This window comes from Bos grunniens, chromosome 13, assembly GCF_055505025.1.
Source record: "Bos grunniens cultivar Pamir isolate PY7600 chromosome 13, Bosgru_T2T1.0, whole genome shotgun sequence".
Classification (NCBI taxonomy): Eukaryota; Metazoa; Chordata; class Mammalia; order Artiodactyla; family Bovidae; genus Bos; species Bos grunniens.
In genome coordinates, this window is record NC_141177.1 from 80,648,048 (window position 1) to 80,662,726 (window position 14,679).

Below are 14,679 nucleotides of genomic sequence, written 5' to 3' on the forward strand. Positions count from 1 at the left end.
TCACTATCTTGAAGAGATATTTGCACTCCTGTGTTCACTGCAGCATTATTCACAACAGTGAAGACATGGAAACAACCTAAATGCCCATTCACATACGAATGAATAAAGAAAATGTATATGCATACAGTGGAATATTATTTGGCCATAGCAAAGAAGAAAAGTCTGCCATTTGCAACAACATAGACTCCGAGGACACTATGCTAAGTGCAGTCAGTACCTTAGAGAAAGACAAATACTGTACGATTTCACTTACATGTGGGATCTTTAACCTTTGGATTCACAGAGACAGAGTAGAGTGGTGGATGTACGGGGTTGAGGGGGTAGGTAAATGAAAGGATACTGGTTTAAGGGTAGAAACTTTCAGTTATAAGATAAGCCTGCCTGGGAAATCCCATGCAGAGAAGCCTGGCAGCCTACAGTACATGGGGTCGCAATAGACTAGGACATGACTTAGTGACCAAAAAACAACAAAGTTCCAGGGAGCTAATATACAACCTGGTGACTATAGTTAGCAACACTGTACCATATACTTGAGAGTAAAGCTCTAATGTTGTCACCGTAACAAGAAAACAGTAATTAAGTGAAGGATATGTTTGCTAACTAAACATTATGGTAAATAAACGTTTTGCAATTTATATGTTTCTCAAACCAACACACTGTACACCTTAAACTTACACAGGGTTTTATGTCAATAATTCAATCAAGCTGGAAAAAAAAATAATCATGCCTTTGAAAGGTTCAAGCCTGGTTGTCAGAGTATCTGGAAGCCAGGATAGCTGAGAGCTGGCATCCTAATGCCCAAAGAGGGTAGGAAAAGGAGAGAGAGGAGTTGGGAATAAACTGATTCCAGTTAAGTCAGGAGTTGTGGAGAAAACTTTCAGCTCTTCATAATAGCTTAAAACATAATACAAAGCTTGAAACAGAAATATTATAGAAATAAATACTCAATTTGGAGATATCTCATATAATACACTCTAGTTCATGTGGATAAGTTTGTCCACAATTTCTTGGAATAAAAGCTATTCAAGAGAGCTTTTCCTTCTTTCTCTTGAGAAACTGTGCCCTTCATGAAAATGCAAAAACCTCTCTGCTCCCTGACCAAGGGAGGCAGCATGGAAGCCTGCCCCCGACCCAGGGTTCTGAGAAAGGGAAGGGGGAAGGAGAAGAGCGAGAACAAGAGTGGAAAAGACTGAAAGCACGAAGCTTGTGCCACACTTGGTTGTGGGCTACAAAGTCAGACTGCCCACAGGTGGTGGAATTCCAAGCCCTGAAATGAACATAAACCTGGTCCAAAACCACCCAAGTGCCAATGGCTCCAGCAGAAGTAAACTTGAAACCGCTCCACGGCTCTGCAGGGCCAGGCTTGTAGGTCTTCCCACCACGTATTTCAAACATTAAGTAACAGTGGAAATACGTCTATGTCTGTATGCTTAAGTTTTGTAAATATGCTCATTTGTATCTTTTTTTTTTTTTTAAAGATTCTGAAAATATTTTGTTGTTACTGTTGTTCAGTCTCTAAGTTGTGACTCTCTGCGACCCCATGAACTGCAGCCTGCCAGGCTCCTCTGTCCATGGGATTTCCCAGGCAAGAATACTGGAGTGGAGAGCCATTTCCTCCTGCAGAGGATCCTCCCAACCCAGAGATCAAGCAGGCCAGTTCTTTACCACTAGCGCCACCTGGTGCAGCTGTGAGATTGAGCAATCTGGGAGCAGAACTTGTCACAGCAGGGTGTATGCTTTGGAAATCAACAGACCAACTCTGACATAATCAGGTGCCTGGGGCCCACGCTTTGCCCCTGATGAGTACTGTCTGCCCAAATGGATCAGTCAGTTTGGGCAAAGCTTTGCAAGAGGCCCAGTCTTTTTCTGAGTAGAGAGTCTGCAAGGGCTCAGTCTTGGATGAGTTAATATCACCCTCTAGCATATAAGAAACAATTATACAGGACTATCCACAAGTTTTAAGAGTTCCAGAAGAATCGCTGTCTTTCAGAGCTTCAGTCCTGTCTGATTCTTTGCAAGGACTGCAGCACGCCAGGATTCCCTGTCGTTCACCATCTCCAGGATTCTGCTCAAACTCATGCACATTGAGTTGATGATGCCATCCAACCATCTCATCCTCTGCCATCCCCTTCTCCTGCCTTCAATGTTTCCTAGCATCAGGGTCTTTTCTAATGAGTCAGCTCTTCACATCAGTTGGCCAAAGTATTGGAGGTTCAGCTTCAGCATCAGTCCTTCCAATGAATATTCACAGTTGATTTCCTGATCTCCTTGCTGTCCAAGGGACTCTCAAGAGTCTTCTCCAACACCACAGTTCAGAATGATTAATTCTATGGCACTCAGCCTTCTTTATGGCCTAGCTCTCACATCCATACATGACTACTGGAAAAACCATAGCTTTGACTAGACAGACCTTTGTTGGAAAAGAAATGTCTCTGCTTTTTAATACACTGTCTAGGTATGTCATAACTTTTCTTCCAAGGAGCAAATGTCCAAGGGCTGCAGTCACCGTTCACAGTGATTTTGTATAAATAAAGTCTGTCACTATTTGCATTGTTTCCCCCATCTATTTGCCATGAAGTGATGGGACCGAATGCCATGATCTTGGTTTTTTGAGAACGAAACAGAGAGAACAGAGACGAGCAGTACTTGAAGAGAAAAAAGCCAAAATTTCCCAAAACTGACAAAAGACTTGACTCCTCCAAAGGAAGTACATTGTATCCTGAGCCAGATAAATAAAAATAAGTCTATATCTCAAGATTTCACAGGGAAACTGTAGATTATCAAAGACAAAGATAAAACCTTAAAAGTAACCACAGAGAACCAAGATAGCTTGATAAGCAAGGTAACAGAGAAAGGAATCACAAGTAGATTTCTGAGCTGACTGGTCTCCACAAATGCACCCTCAGAGGCTCCCGTCCTTGTGAGCACAAGCTGCTTTTCACATCAAGAGCTCCATCTTCCCTGGAGTTGACCTCTGAGTGCCCTGACCAACTGAATATGGAGGAAATGCATCTGAGACTTCTGAGCCCAGGTCTTCAAGGGTTGGACGAATTACACACTTCCTTCTTCCGGCAACTCTTGCCCTGGGAGCCCGTCCCTCAAAACTCAGCCACCAAGCTAGGAGAAGCCCAAGCCATACTGAGCAGCCACTTGAATGGGAACTGAAGGGCAGCACTAACAGCCCAGGTGAGACTGCAGCACAGTCAGCCATTACAGTCGTCAGCTTCGATGCACCAGCTGCTCTGAGGTCCCAGATGACTGCAGCCCCAGTCAACCGCAAATGGAAAAACCAACCCGTTTTTTTCTGGTGACCTCCAGAATCCTGAGAGTAAAACGGCTTGTGTTTCAAGTCACTATATTTTCAGGTGGTTTTTTAGTACCAACTGATAATTAAAACATTTCTCACTTGCAGTAAGAGATTTCAGAAGACAAGGGAAAATACCTTAAAGTGCTGAGGAGAAATGATGTGCAACTTGAAATTCTAAACAAACTTTACTCTCTAGAGGAAAACCAAATACATTTCTAGACAGACAAATAGTGAAAGTTCACCTTATAATCTCTCACAGAAAGAAAACTACATACAGAATATACAAATACTAGAAATAATTATAAGTGATGAAATTTATAAATAGGTTGTAAATCTAATGAGCACTGACTTCATAAAGTTAAGACATGACTACAATATTATATAGTATCTGATCCGGTTAACAACCACTAGAATTGGTATGATTTGATGTTTTCAATTTCTGCTTAATGAAACACTAGCATAGAGAACATGCCCTAAAGAGCACGCGTATGTGAAAGCATCCTTCATGCAGTGGTCCCTCTAGGGAGACGGAATCTATAGTTGCTGGGAGGCAGGACCCCTGGCTGCACAACCTGGAGGGCCAATCATAGTCACTATTTATCAATTCTTCTCCTCTCTTTTCCCTCTCAGGTGACCCTTCCCTCACAGGCAAGGGTCAGACCCAGTCATCAACAGATAAAGAAGAGATGCTTATGAGAGGAAAACAAAGCAGGGCCATGAGGCAGAACTAGCTCCTGCTACTCACTGGGGTGCAGCACGGGCTGCCTGCCTCTTTTCTTTTGCCTGCTCTGTCATAATCAAAAATCATGTCATGGACATGCAGTGTGAACCGTAATTTTTAACATTAAGGACCAAGTTAGCCCCAAAGGCATTTATAAAAGACTTTAATCAAGAAACTGCCATGACCATATGAACTATTCATTTTCTCATTTTCAATCACCAACTTCAAGTTTTCAGTGGTCTCCCAAATTTAAAAAGCAAAAGGAAAGTTCAGGGCTTCTATTTTCAATTAATACAGGGCTTGGTTATTTTAGAAAGTGATTAATCATTTTAAAGAAAGCTATTAAGCAACACTTACTTTAACAGCAAATTTCTTTGATGCCATGGTTTACTGGTTCCAGAATAATTACAGACCTTTAACAAAAGAAAAAAGAAAGTTACAAGTAGGTATATTAAAATTTCTTTCTATTTGGATATTATATCAGAGAAAGGTTGGCTAAAGAATCAAATATCAATATGTATTTTTGCAAGATGAATGCCCACTTATAACTGGTCTTAACAAAAATATTATATTAGCAATTTAAAATCTGCTGACAAAGAAAGGCAGAGGCCCAGATGTATTGTACCAAATGTTTGAAGAATTAATATCAGTCCTTCACAGACCCTTTAAAAGAAGCATAACAAAAATTCTCAAATCATTCTAAGAGGCCAGTTACATCCTGATACCAATACCAAGGGGCTTCCCAGGTGGCTCAGTGGTAAAGAATCCATCTGCCAATGCAGGAGATGTGGGTTCAATCCCTGGGTCAGGAAGATTCCCTGGAGGAAGGCATGGTAACCCACTCCAGTATTCTTGCCTGGAGAATCCCATGGACAGAGGAGCCTGGAGGGCTACAGTCCATGGGGTTGCAAAGAGTCAGACACGACTGAGCAACTTGGCATGCACACACGCACCAATACCAAAAAGAAAAATCAGAAGAAAGGAAAACTACACACCAGTATTCAACAAAATACTACAAACCAAAGCCAGCAACATATAAAAAGGATTATATATTATGACCACAATACATTTATCTCAGGAATATAAGATTGGTCTAACATCTGAAAACTAACCTGCATAACATACTATCATCATCATGGTGCGAAGTCGTGTCCAACTCTTTGTGACCCTATGGACTATAGCCCACCAGGCTCTTCTGTCCATGGAATTTTGCAGGCAAGAATACCGGAGTGGGTTGCCATTTCCTCCTCCAGGGGATCTCCCCAACCCAGGGATGGAACCCACACCTTGCATTCAGGTGGATTCTTTACCACTGTGCCACCCAGGAACCCCAAATGGTTACATTCTTTACTATATATAAATCTGAAGGAAGAGCATGCAACCTTTGCTATATTAACAGAATAAAAGAAAAAGCACACTATTATCTCAAATAAGTAACAAAACCCAACAGTTTTTAGTCAAAAAAATCCAACACACTAGGAATATAGAAAGAAGTATTATCAACCTGTAAAGAACATCTATAGAAAACTCACACCTAGGAATTCCCTGAAGGCCCAGTAGTTAGAACACTCTGCTTTCACTGCCGAGGGCTGAGATTCAATCACTGGTCAAGGAGCTCCAATCCTGCAAGCCATGCAGTGCATCCAAAAGAGAAAAAAAGAAAATCCATTACTAAAAACCCACTATTAAAACCATACTAAATCATGAACAACTGAATGCTTTCTCCTTAAGGAGGAGAAACAGTGATGTCTGCTCTTGCTACTTCCACAAAGCATTGTATCAGAGGTACTAGCCAGGGCAATTGGAGAAGGCAATGGCACCCCACTCCAGTACTCTTGCCTGGAAAATCCCATGGATGGAGGAGCCTGGTGGGCTGCAGTCCATGGGGTCGGTAAGGGTCGGCCATGACTGAGTGACTTCACTTTCACTTTTCACTTTCATGCATTGGAGAAGGAAATGGCAAGCCACTCCAGTGTTCTTGCCTGGAGACTCCCAGGGACGAGGGAGCCTGGTGGGCTGCCGTCTATGGGGTCACACAGAGTCGGACACAACTGACGTGACTTAGCAGCAGCAGCAGCAGCCGGGCAATTAGGCAAGAAAAAGAAATAAAAGACATCCAGAATGGGAAGGAAGAGATAAAACTATCTCTGTTCACAAATAACACGTTCTTATATGTAGAAAATCCTAATTAAAAAAAAAAAAAAAACTACTAGATTACAAAGCATATGAACTAAGGTTATAAGATGTAAATATATTAAACAATTAACTACTTTTCTATATTCTGGCAATGAATAATCCTGAAAGGAAATTAAGAAAAGAAGTATGTTTAAAATAATGTCAGACAGCATACTTACAAAAAATTTAACAAAAAAAAAAACCAATAAAATTTATACAACAAAACCCATAAAATATTATTTAAAGAAATTTAAAATGTAAGTAAATGGACAGATATCCTATATACATAGATTGGAACATTTAATAATTTTGTTAACATGGCCATATACCCCAAATCAATCTATAACATATTTCCATCAAAATCTCAGCTGACCTTTATAGAAACTGATAATCTCATCCTAAAATTCGTATAAAAATATAAGACTTCTGTAGTAGGCAAAATAATCTTTAAAAAGAACAAAATTGAAGAATTTATACTTCCCCATTTGAAAACTTACTACAAAGTAATCCAAATAGTGTGGTACTGTACTGTCATAAAACTCACATAAATCAGTGGACTAAAACTGAGCATTCAAAAACAGATCCTTACATTTATCTTCGGTTGATTTTTAACCTATATACCATGACAATTTAATGGGGAAACAGTCCTTACTACAAATGTTTCTGTCACAACTGAGTATCCACATGCAAAAGAATAAAGTTGGACCCCTATGTTCTACTATATAAAAAATGAACTCTAAAGGGATGAAAGAGCTAAACGTAAGAGTTAAAACTATAAACTCTTAGAAGAAAACATAGGCATAAGTTTTTATGACCTTACATATGTGCATGCTCAGTCGCGTCCAACTCTTTGCGACTCTATGGACTATAGCCTGCCAGGCCCCTCTGTCCATGGAATTTCATAGGTAAGAATACTGGAGTCAGCTGCCATTTCCTCCTCCATGGGGCTTTCCAAACCCAGGATTAAACCCTTGTCTCCTGCATCTCCTGCATTGCCAGGCGGGCTCTTTACCAGTGTATCACTGATCTTGCATAAGGCAATAATTTTTTAGATACATACCAAAAGCACAAGTCATGAAAGAAAAAAAAAAAATGTTAAATCAGATTTCATGAAAATTTAAAACTTGAGTGCTTTAAAGGACACTATCAAGAACTCGAAAAGACAATTCACAGAATGGGAGAGAATATCTGCAAGTCACATCTCAAGTAAGGGACTCATGTCCAGAAAACATGAAGAACAATTAGAACAACAAAAAAAAGATGAATAACCTGATTTTTAAATGGACCAAATATTTGAACAGACATTTCTCCAAAGAAGATATACAAATGGCCTTATAAGCACAAATAATAAGTTCAAAATTACTAGCTATTGAGGAAATACAAATCAAAACCACAATGATACACCACTTTTCACCCACTAAGATGGCTAAAATACAAAAAACAGACAACAGCGTTGACAAAGATATGGATTGATTAGAACTCTCATCCATAGCTGGTGAGAAATGTAAGATGTTAGAGCCACTTTGGAAAATAATTTGGCAATTTGGAAATTCTTCCAAAAGGTAAACATGGGGTTGTCATATGATTCAGCACTTCCACTTCTATATATGTACCTAGGAAAATAAAAACATATGTCCACACAAACATTTATACAGGAATGTTCATAGCAGCATTATTCATAATAACCAAAAAAGTGGAAAGAACCCAAATGCCCATCAAATTATGAATGGGTAAACATAATGGAATAATTGAGATCTTTCTTGTTTTCTGAGGTAAGCTTATATCACTATATGCTTAACAAAATATGATATATACAAACAATGGAATATTATTTGGCTATAAAAAGGAATCAAATTCTTATACCTTTTACAGCCAGGCAACTGCTCTTTTCACCCTACCTAGAAGCCTAGAGAATTATTTTCTGGAGAAAATAAGACAGAGGATCTCTGGTCTGGAAAATACCAGGTGCAGCATATAGTGGAAACAGTGTCAGACTTTATTTTTCTGGGCTCCAAAATCACTGCAGATGGTGACTGCAGCCATGAAATTAAAAGACGCTTACTCCTTGGAAGGAAAGTTTATGATCAAACTAGATAGCATATTCAAAAGCAGAGACATTACTTTGCCAACAAAGGTTCGTGTAGTCAAGGCTATGGTTTTTCCTGTGGTCATATGTGGATGTGAGAGTTGGACTGTGAAGAAGGCTGAGCACCCAAGAATTGATGCTTTTGAACTGTGGTGTTGGAGAAGACTCTTGAGAGTCCCTTGGACTGCAAGGAGATCCAGGCAGTCCATTCTGAAGGAGATCAGCCCTGGGATTTCTTTGGAAGGACTGATGCTAAAGCTGAAACTCCAGTACTTTGGCCACCTCATGCGAAGAGTTGACTCGTTGGAAAAGACTGATGCTGGGAGGGATTGGGGGCAAGAGAAAGGGACGACAGAGGATGAGATGGCAGGATGGCATCACTGACTCGATGGACTTGAGTCCCAGTGAACTCTGGGAGTTGGTGATGCACAGGGAGGCCTGGCGTGCTGTGATTCACGGGGTCGCTAAGAGTCGGATACGACTGAGCGACTGAACTGAACTGACCACATCTTCTTTATTCACCCATCTGTCAGTGATCATCTAGGTTGCTTCCATGTCTTGGCTGTTGTAAATAGTGTTGCTGTGAACATAGAGGTGTGTGTCTTTTTGAATTATAGGTTTGTCTGCATATATATATATATCCAAAAATGGGATTGCTAAATCATGTGGTAGTTCTATTTTTGATGTTTTTAAGGAACCTCAATACTGTTTTCCATAGTGGCTGCATCAATTAACATTCCTACCAGTAGGGTAGGAAGGTTCCCTTTTCTCCACACACAGTCCAGCATTTGTTATTTGACTTTTTAATGATAGCCATTTTGACAGGTGTGAGGCGGTACCTCATGGTAGTTTGCATTTGTCCAATAATTAGTGATATTTAGCATCTTTTCATGTGCATATTGGCCATCTGTATGTTTTCTTTGGAGAAATATCTGTTTAGGTCTTCTGCCTATTTTTTTGATTTTTTTTTTTTAATATTGAGCCACACAAGCTGTTTGTATAATAAGTGCTTTTCTTATAATATAACCAAAATCCCTTAAACTGCACTGTCCATTATGGTCACCACTAACTGCAAGTACCTGTTGAGCCCTTAGCACGTAGCCAGTACAAATTAAGGTTCTGGAAACAAAATACATACCTGATTTGAAAGCTTAGTTAAAACATCCGGAATGTAAACATTTTTATATTGATTATATGCTGCAGTGATAACGGGATGGGTTTATTGGGTTAAATAAGACACATTATTAAAATTAACCATTTCTGTTTAACTTTTTATTAAATGTAGTTGTTAGGAATTTTAAAATTATATCTGTGCCTTGCATTACATTTCTTTTGGACAGTGCTGCTCAAAAAGTATCTGTGCAGGATCTAAACAGGCAGATAATTCCACGCACAAGACTTATGAGTTAAGGCATCCTTCCCACCCCATCCCTTCCTCCACAGCAGCTCTCTCCAGCTTGCTCTGCAGGTTGGAGCAGAATTTAGCATTTAAGAATTGGATCCGTATCCATAGAGAAGAGGGGTAGGGATGGGGAAGGAATGAAGGGGGGGTTTGGGGTTAACATATGCAAACTGTGTATATAAAATAGGTAAATAACAAGGTCCTGCTCTGTAGGACAGAGACCTATATTCAGTATTCTGTGATAAGCCATAATGGAAAAGAATATAAAAAAGAACGTATATATATATATGTATAAATGAATCACTGTGCTGTACAGCAGAAACTAACACAACATTGTAAATGAACTATATACTTAAAAAAGGAATTGAGTCCTTATCACTAAATTTCATGCTGTATTGCTGCTTTATGATTACTATTGTGGCTGTGTAGATTGTTGCTATTATTGGTTTTAGGTTTTGTTTCTAAAACATTCCATTAAGGTTAAAGGGAGCTCCCTTTAACCTTACATACCGCATACATACACACACATTTCCCATTCTTTAAATTTTGTTGAAAGCATAGTACTATTTAGGCCAATATTTGCTGTTTATTATCATGATTATAAATGCTAGTCATAACTGAACTGTGTGAAGTACTCTTTACTTATTATTTTCTGCATACTTTTTGTTTATCCTGGAATCAGCAATTGCTTTGTATTATTCAGTTGCTTTGCTTTCCACATACCTGTCCTAATTCAATCTCATATTCCATACTGGTTGTCTGAAGTTCATCTGCATGTGCCCAGACACTTCCTGAAGACACCTCTCCGGGACTGTGGTTCTTCGCTTGTCTAGCCCATGGGTCCCAGGCAGGAATCTGCTTTCACCAGATTCAGGGATTTCCTCTGCCTTTTGCCTATCTCAGCCTTCCTTTTTCCTGTCTCTTCCCTTTTTTGGGATCAATTTCCTCATTTTGGTGAAGCACATCCTTAGTAGCTTACTGAGAAAGGATGCACAGAATATACATTTTTTAAGATCTTGCACATCTAAAAATGTTTTCACCCACACCCCCTTGTGTTTAAATGTAGTCGGAGTTTGAAAAGAATTTTCTTCAGATTTTGGGGGATAGTTTTCCATTATTTTAGCTTCCAGAGTTGCTTTGGGTAGTTTGGAGCCAAATATTCTCTTCCCATCCCCCTCCTCCCAACTCACCCACTCCCTCAACTCACACTCCTGTACACATACTTTAAAATCCTTTTTTCAACAATGTCTGAAATTTTCCTGTTATATATGCCCTGATATGTGTCTGTTTCAATCCTAAGTTTTACATGTTGGTACTTTTGTACGGATCCTTTAGTTTTTTCATTTATTCTCTCTTATTTTTCATCTTTATTATTTCTGAAGTTCCTGGATGACTTAGTCAACTTGATCCTTTAGTCCTTCTATTAAGGTTTTAAATTTCACTTATCATAGTTTTAGTTGCTTTCTAGAAGCTCCTTTTTATGTTTTATTTTTTTTATTGAAAGATAATTGCTTTACAGAATTTTGTTGTTCTCTGTCAAATCTCAACATGAATCAGACATAGGTATACATATATCCCCTCTCTCTTGAACCTCCCTCCCATCTCCCTCCCCATCCCACCCCTCTAGGTTGATTCAGAGCCCCTGTTTGAGTTTCCCGAGCCATACAGCAAATTCCTGTTGGCTATCTATTTTACATATGGTAATGTAAGTTTCCATGTTACTCCTTCCATACATCTCACCCTCTCCTCCCCTCTCCCCATGTTGATAAGTCTCTTCTCTATGTCTGTTTCTCCACTGCTGCCCTGTAAATAAATTCTTCAGTACCATTTTTCTAGATTCTGTTTATATGCATTAGAATATGATATTTATCCTTCTCAGAAGCTCCTTTAAAAAAATATTTATTGATGTAATATCTTCTATCTTGCTGATATCAGTGAAAGTGTCTTTCTCCTTGCATAGTCTGGGTTTCAGCCAAGTAGTTTTTTTTCTGTTTAACTTTCTTTCATAATAGAGTTTTTCCTTACATGGTAGATGATTTGTCGTTGTTTATGTGTGTGTATTTGGGAGTGGGGCACTAGGAGATGGAAGTTAGTTCTGCACACAGATGTGGGGTTTGTGGGTGTGGCCTTCACTTTAGAACCATCTGTCTTGACTGTTTCCTTGGGGAACCCCTGATGTCAGTACTTTTAGATCCAGTTCCCTGAAAGAGGAGGTTTCAGTCTTATAGTTGGAGACTATAGCAGGATAGAGGGGTGTGTTAGTCAAGCTTCTCCAGAATGAATAGAAGATATAAATGCACACACACATGTATGTATATATACATGTGTTTATTAAAGGAGTTGCCTCATGAAATTTTGGAGGCTGAGAAGTCCTACGATACACTGTGTGTAAGCTGGGGACCCAGAAAAACCAGTGGTGTGATTCAGTCCAAGTCCAAAGGCTCAAGAACCAGGAGTGGTAATGTCCAAGGGCGGGAGAAGATGGATATCCCAAATTAGATCTTGAATTCATTTTTTCCTCTACCTTTTTGTTCTATTTTGACCCTCAGTGGATTGAATGATGCCCACCCACACGGGGGAGGGTAATCTGCTTTACTCAGTTCATAAATTCAAATGGTGATCTCTTCCAGAAGCACTCTCACAGACATAATGTCTGACATAATGTCTGTTAGTTATCTGGGCATCCCTTAGCCCAAACAAGTTGACAGTTAACTATCACAAGGGCCATGTGAACTGCCCATGAATTTCTCTTTTTTTCCGTAGGATCAGATCAGATCACATCAGATCAGTTGCTCAGTCGTGTCCGACTTTTTGCGACCCCATGAATTGCAGCACGCCAGGCCTCCCTGTCCATTACCAACTCCCGGAGTTCACTCAAACTCATGTCCATCGAGTCAGTGATGCCATCCAGCCATCTCATCCTCTGTCGTTCCCTTCTCCTCTTGCCCCCAATCCCTCCCAGCATCAGAGTCTTTTCCAATGAGTCAACTCTTCGCATGAGGTGGCCAAAGTACTGGAGTTTCAGCTTTAGCATCATTCCTTCCAAAGAAATCCCAGGGCTGATCTCCTTCAGAATGGACTGCCTGGATCTCCTTGCAGTCCAAGGGACTCTCAAGAGTCTTCTCCAACACACACATACAATAGACTACTACTCAGCCATGAGAAAGAATGAAATAATACCATCTGCAAAACTTGGATGGACCTAGAGATTATCATACTAAGTGAAGTACGTCAGAGAGAGAAAGACAAATACTCACATGTGGAATCTAAAATATGACACAAGTGAACTTGTCTACAGAACAGAAAGAGACTCACAGACAGAGAGCAGACGGGGGCTGCCAGTGGGAGAAAGGGCTGGGGAGGGACAGCCTGGGACTCTGGGATTAGCAGATGCAAACCAGCATACCTGCAGTGGAGAAACAACAATATGATACTGCACAGCAGAGAACTACAGTCAATATCCTGCAATAAATCATAATGCAAAAGAAGAAAAGCAGTTATTCTGAATCCCAGATTCCTTATTTATAAAATAGGGGTAGCAATACCTAACTTAAAATTATTGAAAGGACTAAGTACATGAAAACAGTCTCATCATTTACAAATAGTAGGCCCCAGATGAGTGTTAACAGTTATTATTACTGAGTCAATGGGAAATTTTAAAAAAAATCTTATAATCTTTGATTCTATTTTTTAATAGACAAAAATATCTTTCTTTATCCAAACCCTAAATCATTTTAATTTCATTTTAATCTATTCACTTCTGTTCCCTGAACAATGCAATGCATATGCTTTAGAATGTTTTTTAATGATGTTCATCTTAGCAAGCCCATTTCTACAGAGGTGTAAATGGAAAAAATAACTTTCTAGAAAGTCAAGAACATGTGCTTTAAAACAACATCCATAAAGGTTGTTCTGAAAACTAGTTAAATATTTAAAATTACATTGTATTATCTGAGCCAGATAAACACACAGTCAGCTCCTTTAAATATATTAAATCAGGTTTGAGTAACTTCTGTTAAGAATTTAGGGAGTCCCTCTCTGGGGATATTTAGAGGATACTAGTAGTTCAGCTAGACAGAGGAACAGGGAAAAGAGTACTGCCAACAAGTATCCAACCAAATCTGAAGCACGTGCACCCTAATTATTTTTAATTACACACTGGTTTTCCAGTATGTCTTCCTTTTCCAGAAGGACAGGTGGCCCACACAGAAGACTATTACAAGGCTTTAGACCATATCTGCTGTTAGATAGATTAAGAGCTATATTATAGTGAAAGTTGTATTTTCAATTCACAATAAGGTTCCAGCTGACTCTTAAAATGCTCATTTTCCCCCCCTTTAATCAGTAAAGCAAGAGCAGCTGCATTTATGTTTTAAGATCTGGATTCTTCAAAAAGCATCATCAAAGCCCCGTCTCAAAAATACAATCTGTAAGAATCCAGAACTGAAAGGCATATTTTTATATGAAATAATATGATCTCTAGTATAAAACAGACTGCATGCAAAAAATAAATAAATAAAAAGCAACTGTATAACCTTACTCTCATTTTTAACCCATTTTTAATACCATATGGCATTCTGCCTCTCAATGCAATTTTTTTTTCACTTGTTCCCACAGTGTTTGCAATCTCAAAAAACTAACAATTTTAGAACTATAAGACACCCTTACAGACCATCTATTCCCAGGCCTGACCTCTATTCCCCCAACAAGAACTTGGGGGATCAGGCCAGGGTCTCACAGCTGAAGATCGAGGGCAGGAGAAGAGTCAGGTCACCTCACTGAGAGCCATCGAGCATCATCTGTCCCCTGCAGAACTGCGAGGTCAAAGGCTAACTGGGCTGCCAAGGTAGGCATGTCCTTGTTCCCCTGGCCAAGGCAGACGTTCCCAACACGGAGCACAACTTCAAACAAGGCTGCAGGAGGGTGGTTCTCTCCTGCTCATCAAAGAAAGAGAAATAGAGGGAAAGGTAAGAGACAGAAGAGGTGGG

At 39.6% G+C, this 14,679-nt stretch overlaps 1 protein-coding gene across 13 annotated transcripts in view; it reads right to left on the reverse strand.

Annotated features, from left to right (window-relative positions):
• Window positions 1-14,679, reverse strand: part of SLX4IP (SLX4 interacting protein) — a 220,663-nt gene that overhangs the window by 193,380 nt on the left and 12,604 nt on the right. For 11 of the 13 annotated variants that reach the window (XM_086335066.1, XM_086335069.1, XM_086335065.1 and 8 more), the window contains 2 exons: window positions 5,561-5,651; window positions 4,386-4,441 (listed from right to left, as the gene is read on the reverse strand). In XM_086335066.1, coding sequence (XP_086191192.1) covers window positions 4,386-4,412 — 27 coding nt within the window. In that variant the 5' untranslated portion in view covers window positions 4,413-4,441; window positions 5,561-5,651. Of the gene's footprint in view, window positions 1-4,385; window positions 4,442-5,560; window positions 5,652-13,097; window positions 13,149-14,679 lie in introns of those variants that run through there. The other 2 variants (XM_086335073.1, XM_086335074.1) reach the window with 2 other exon arrangements.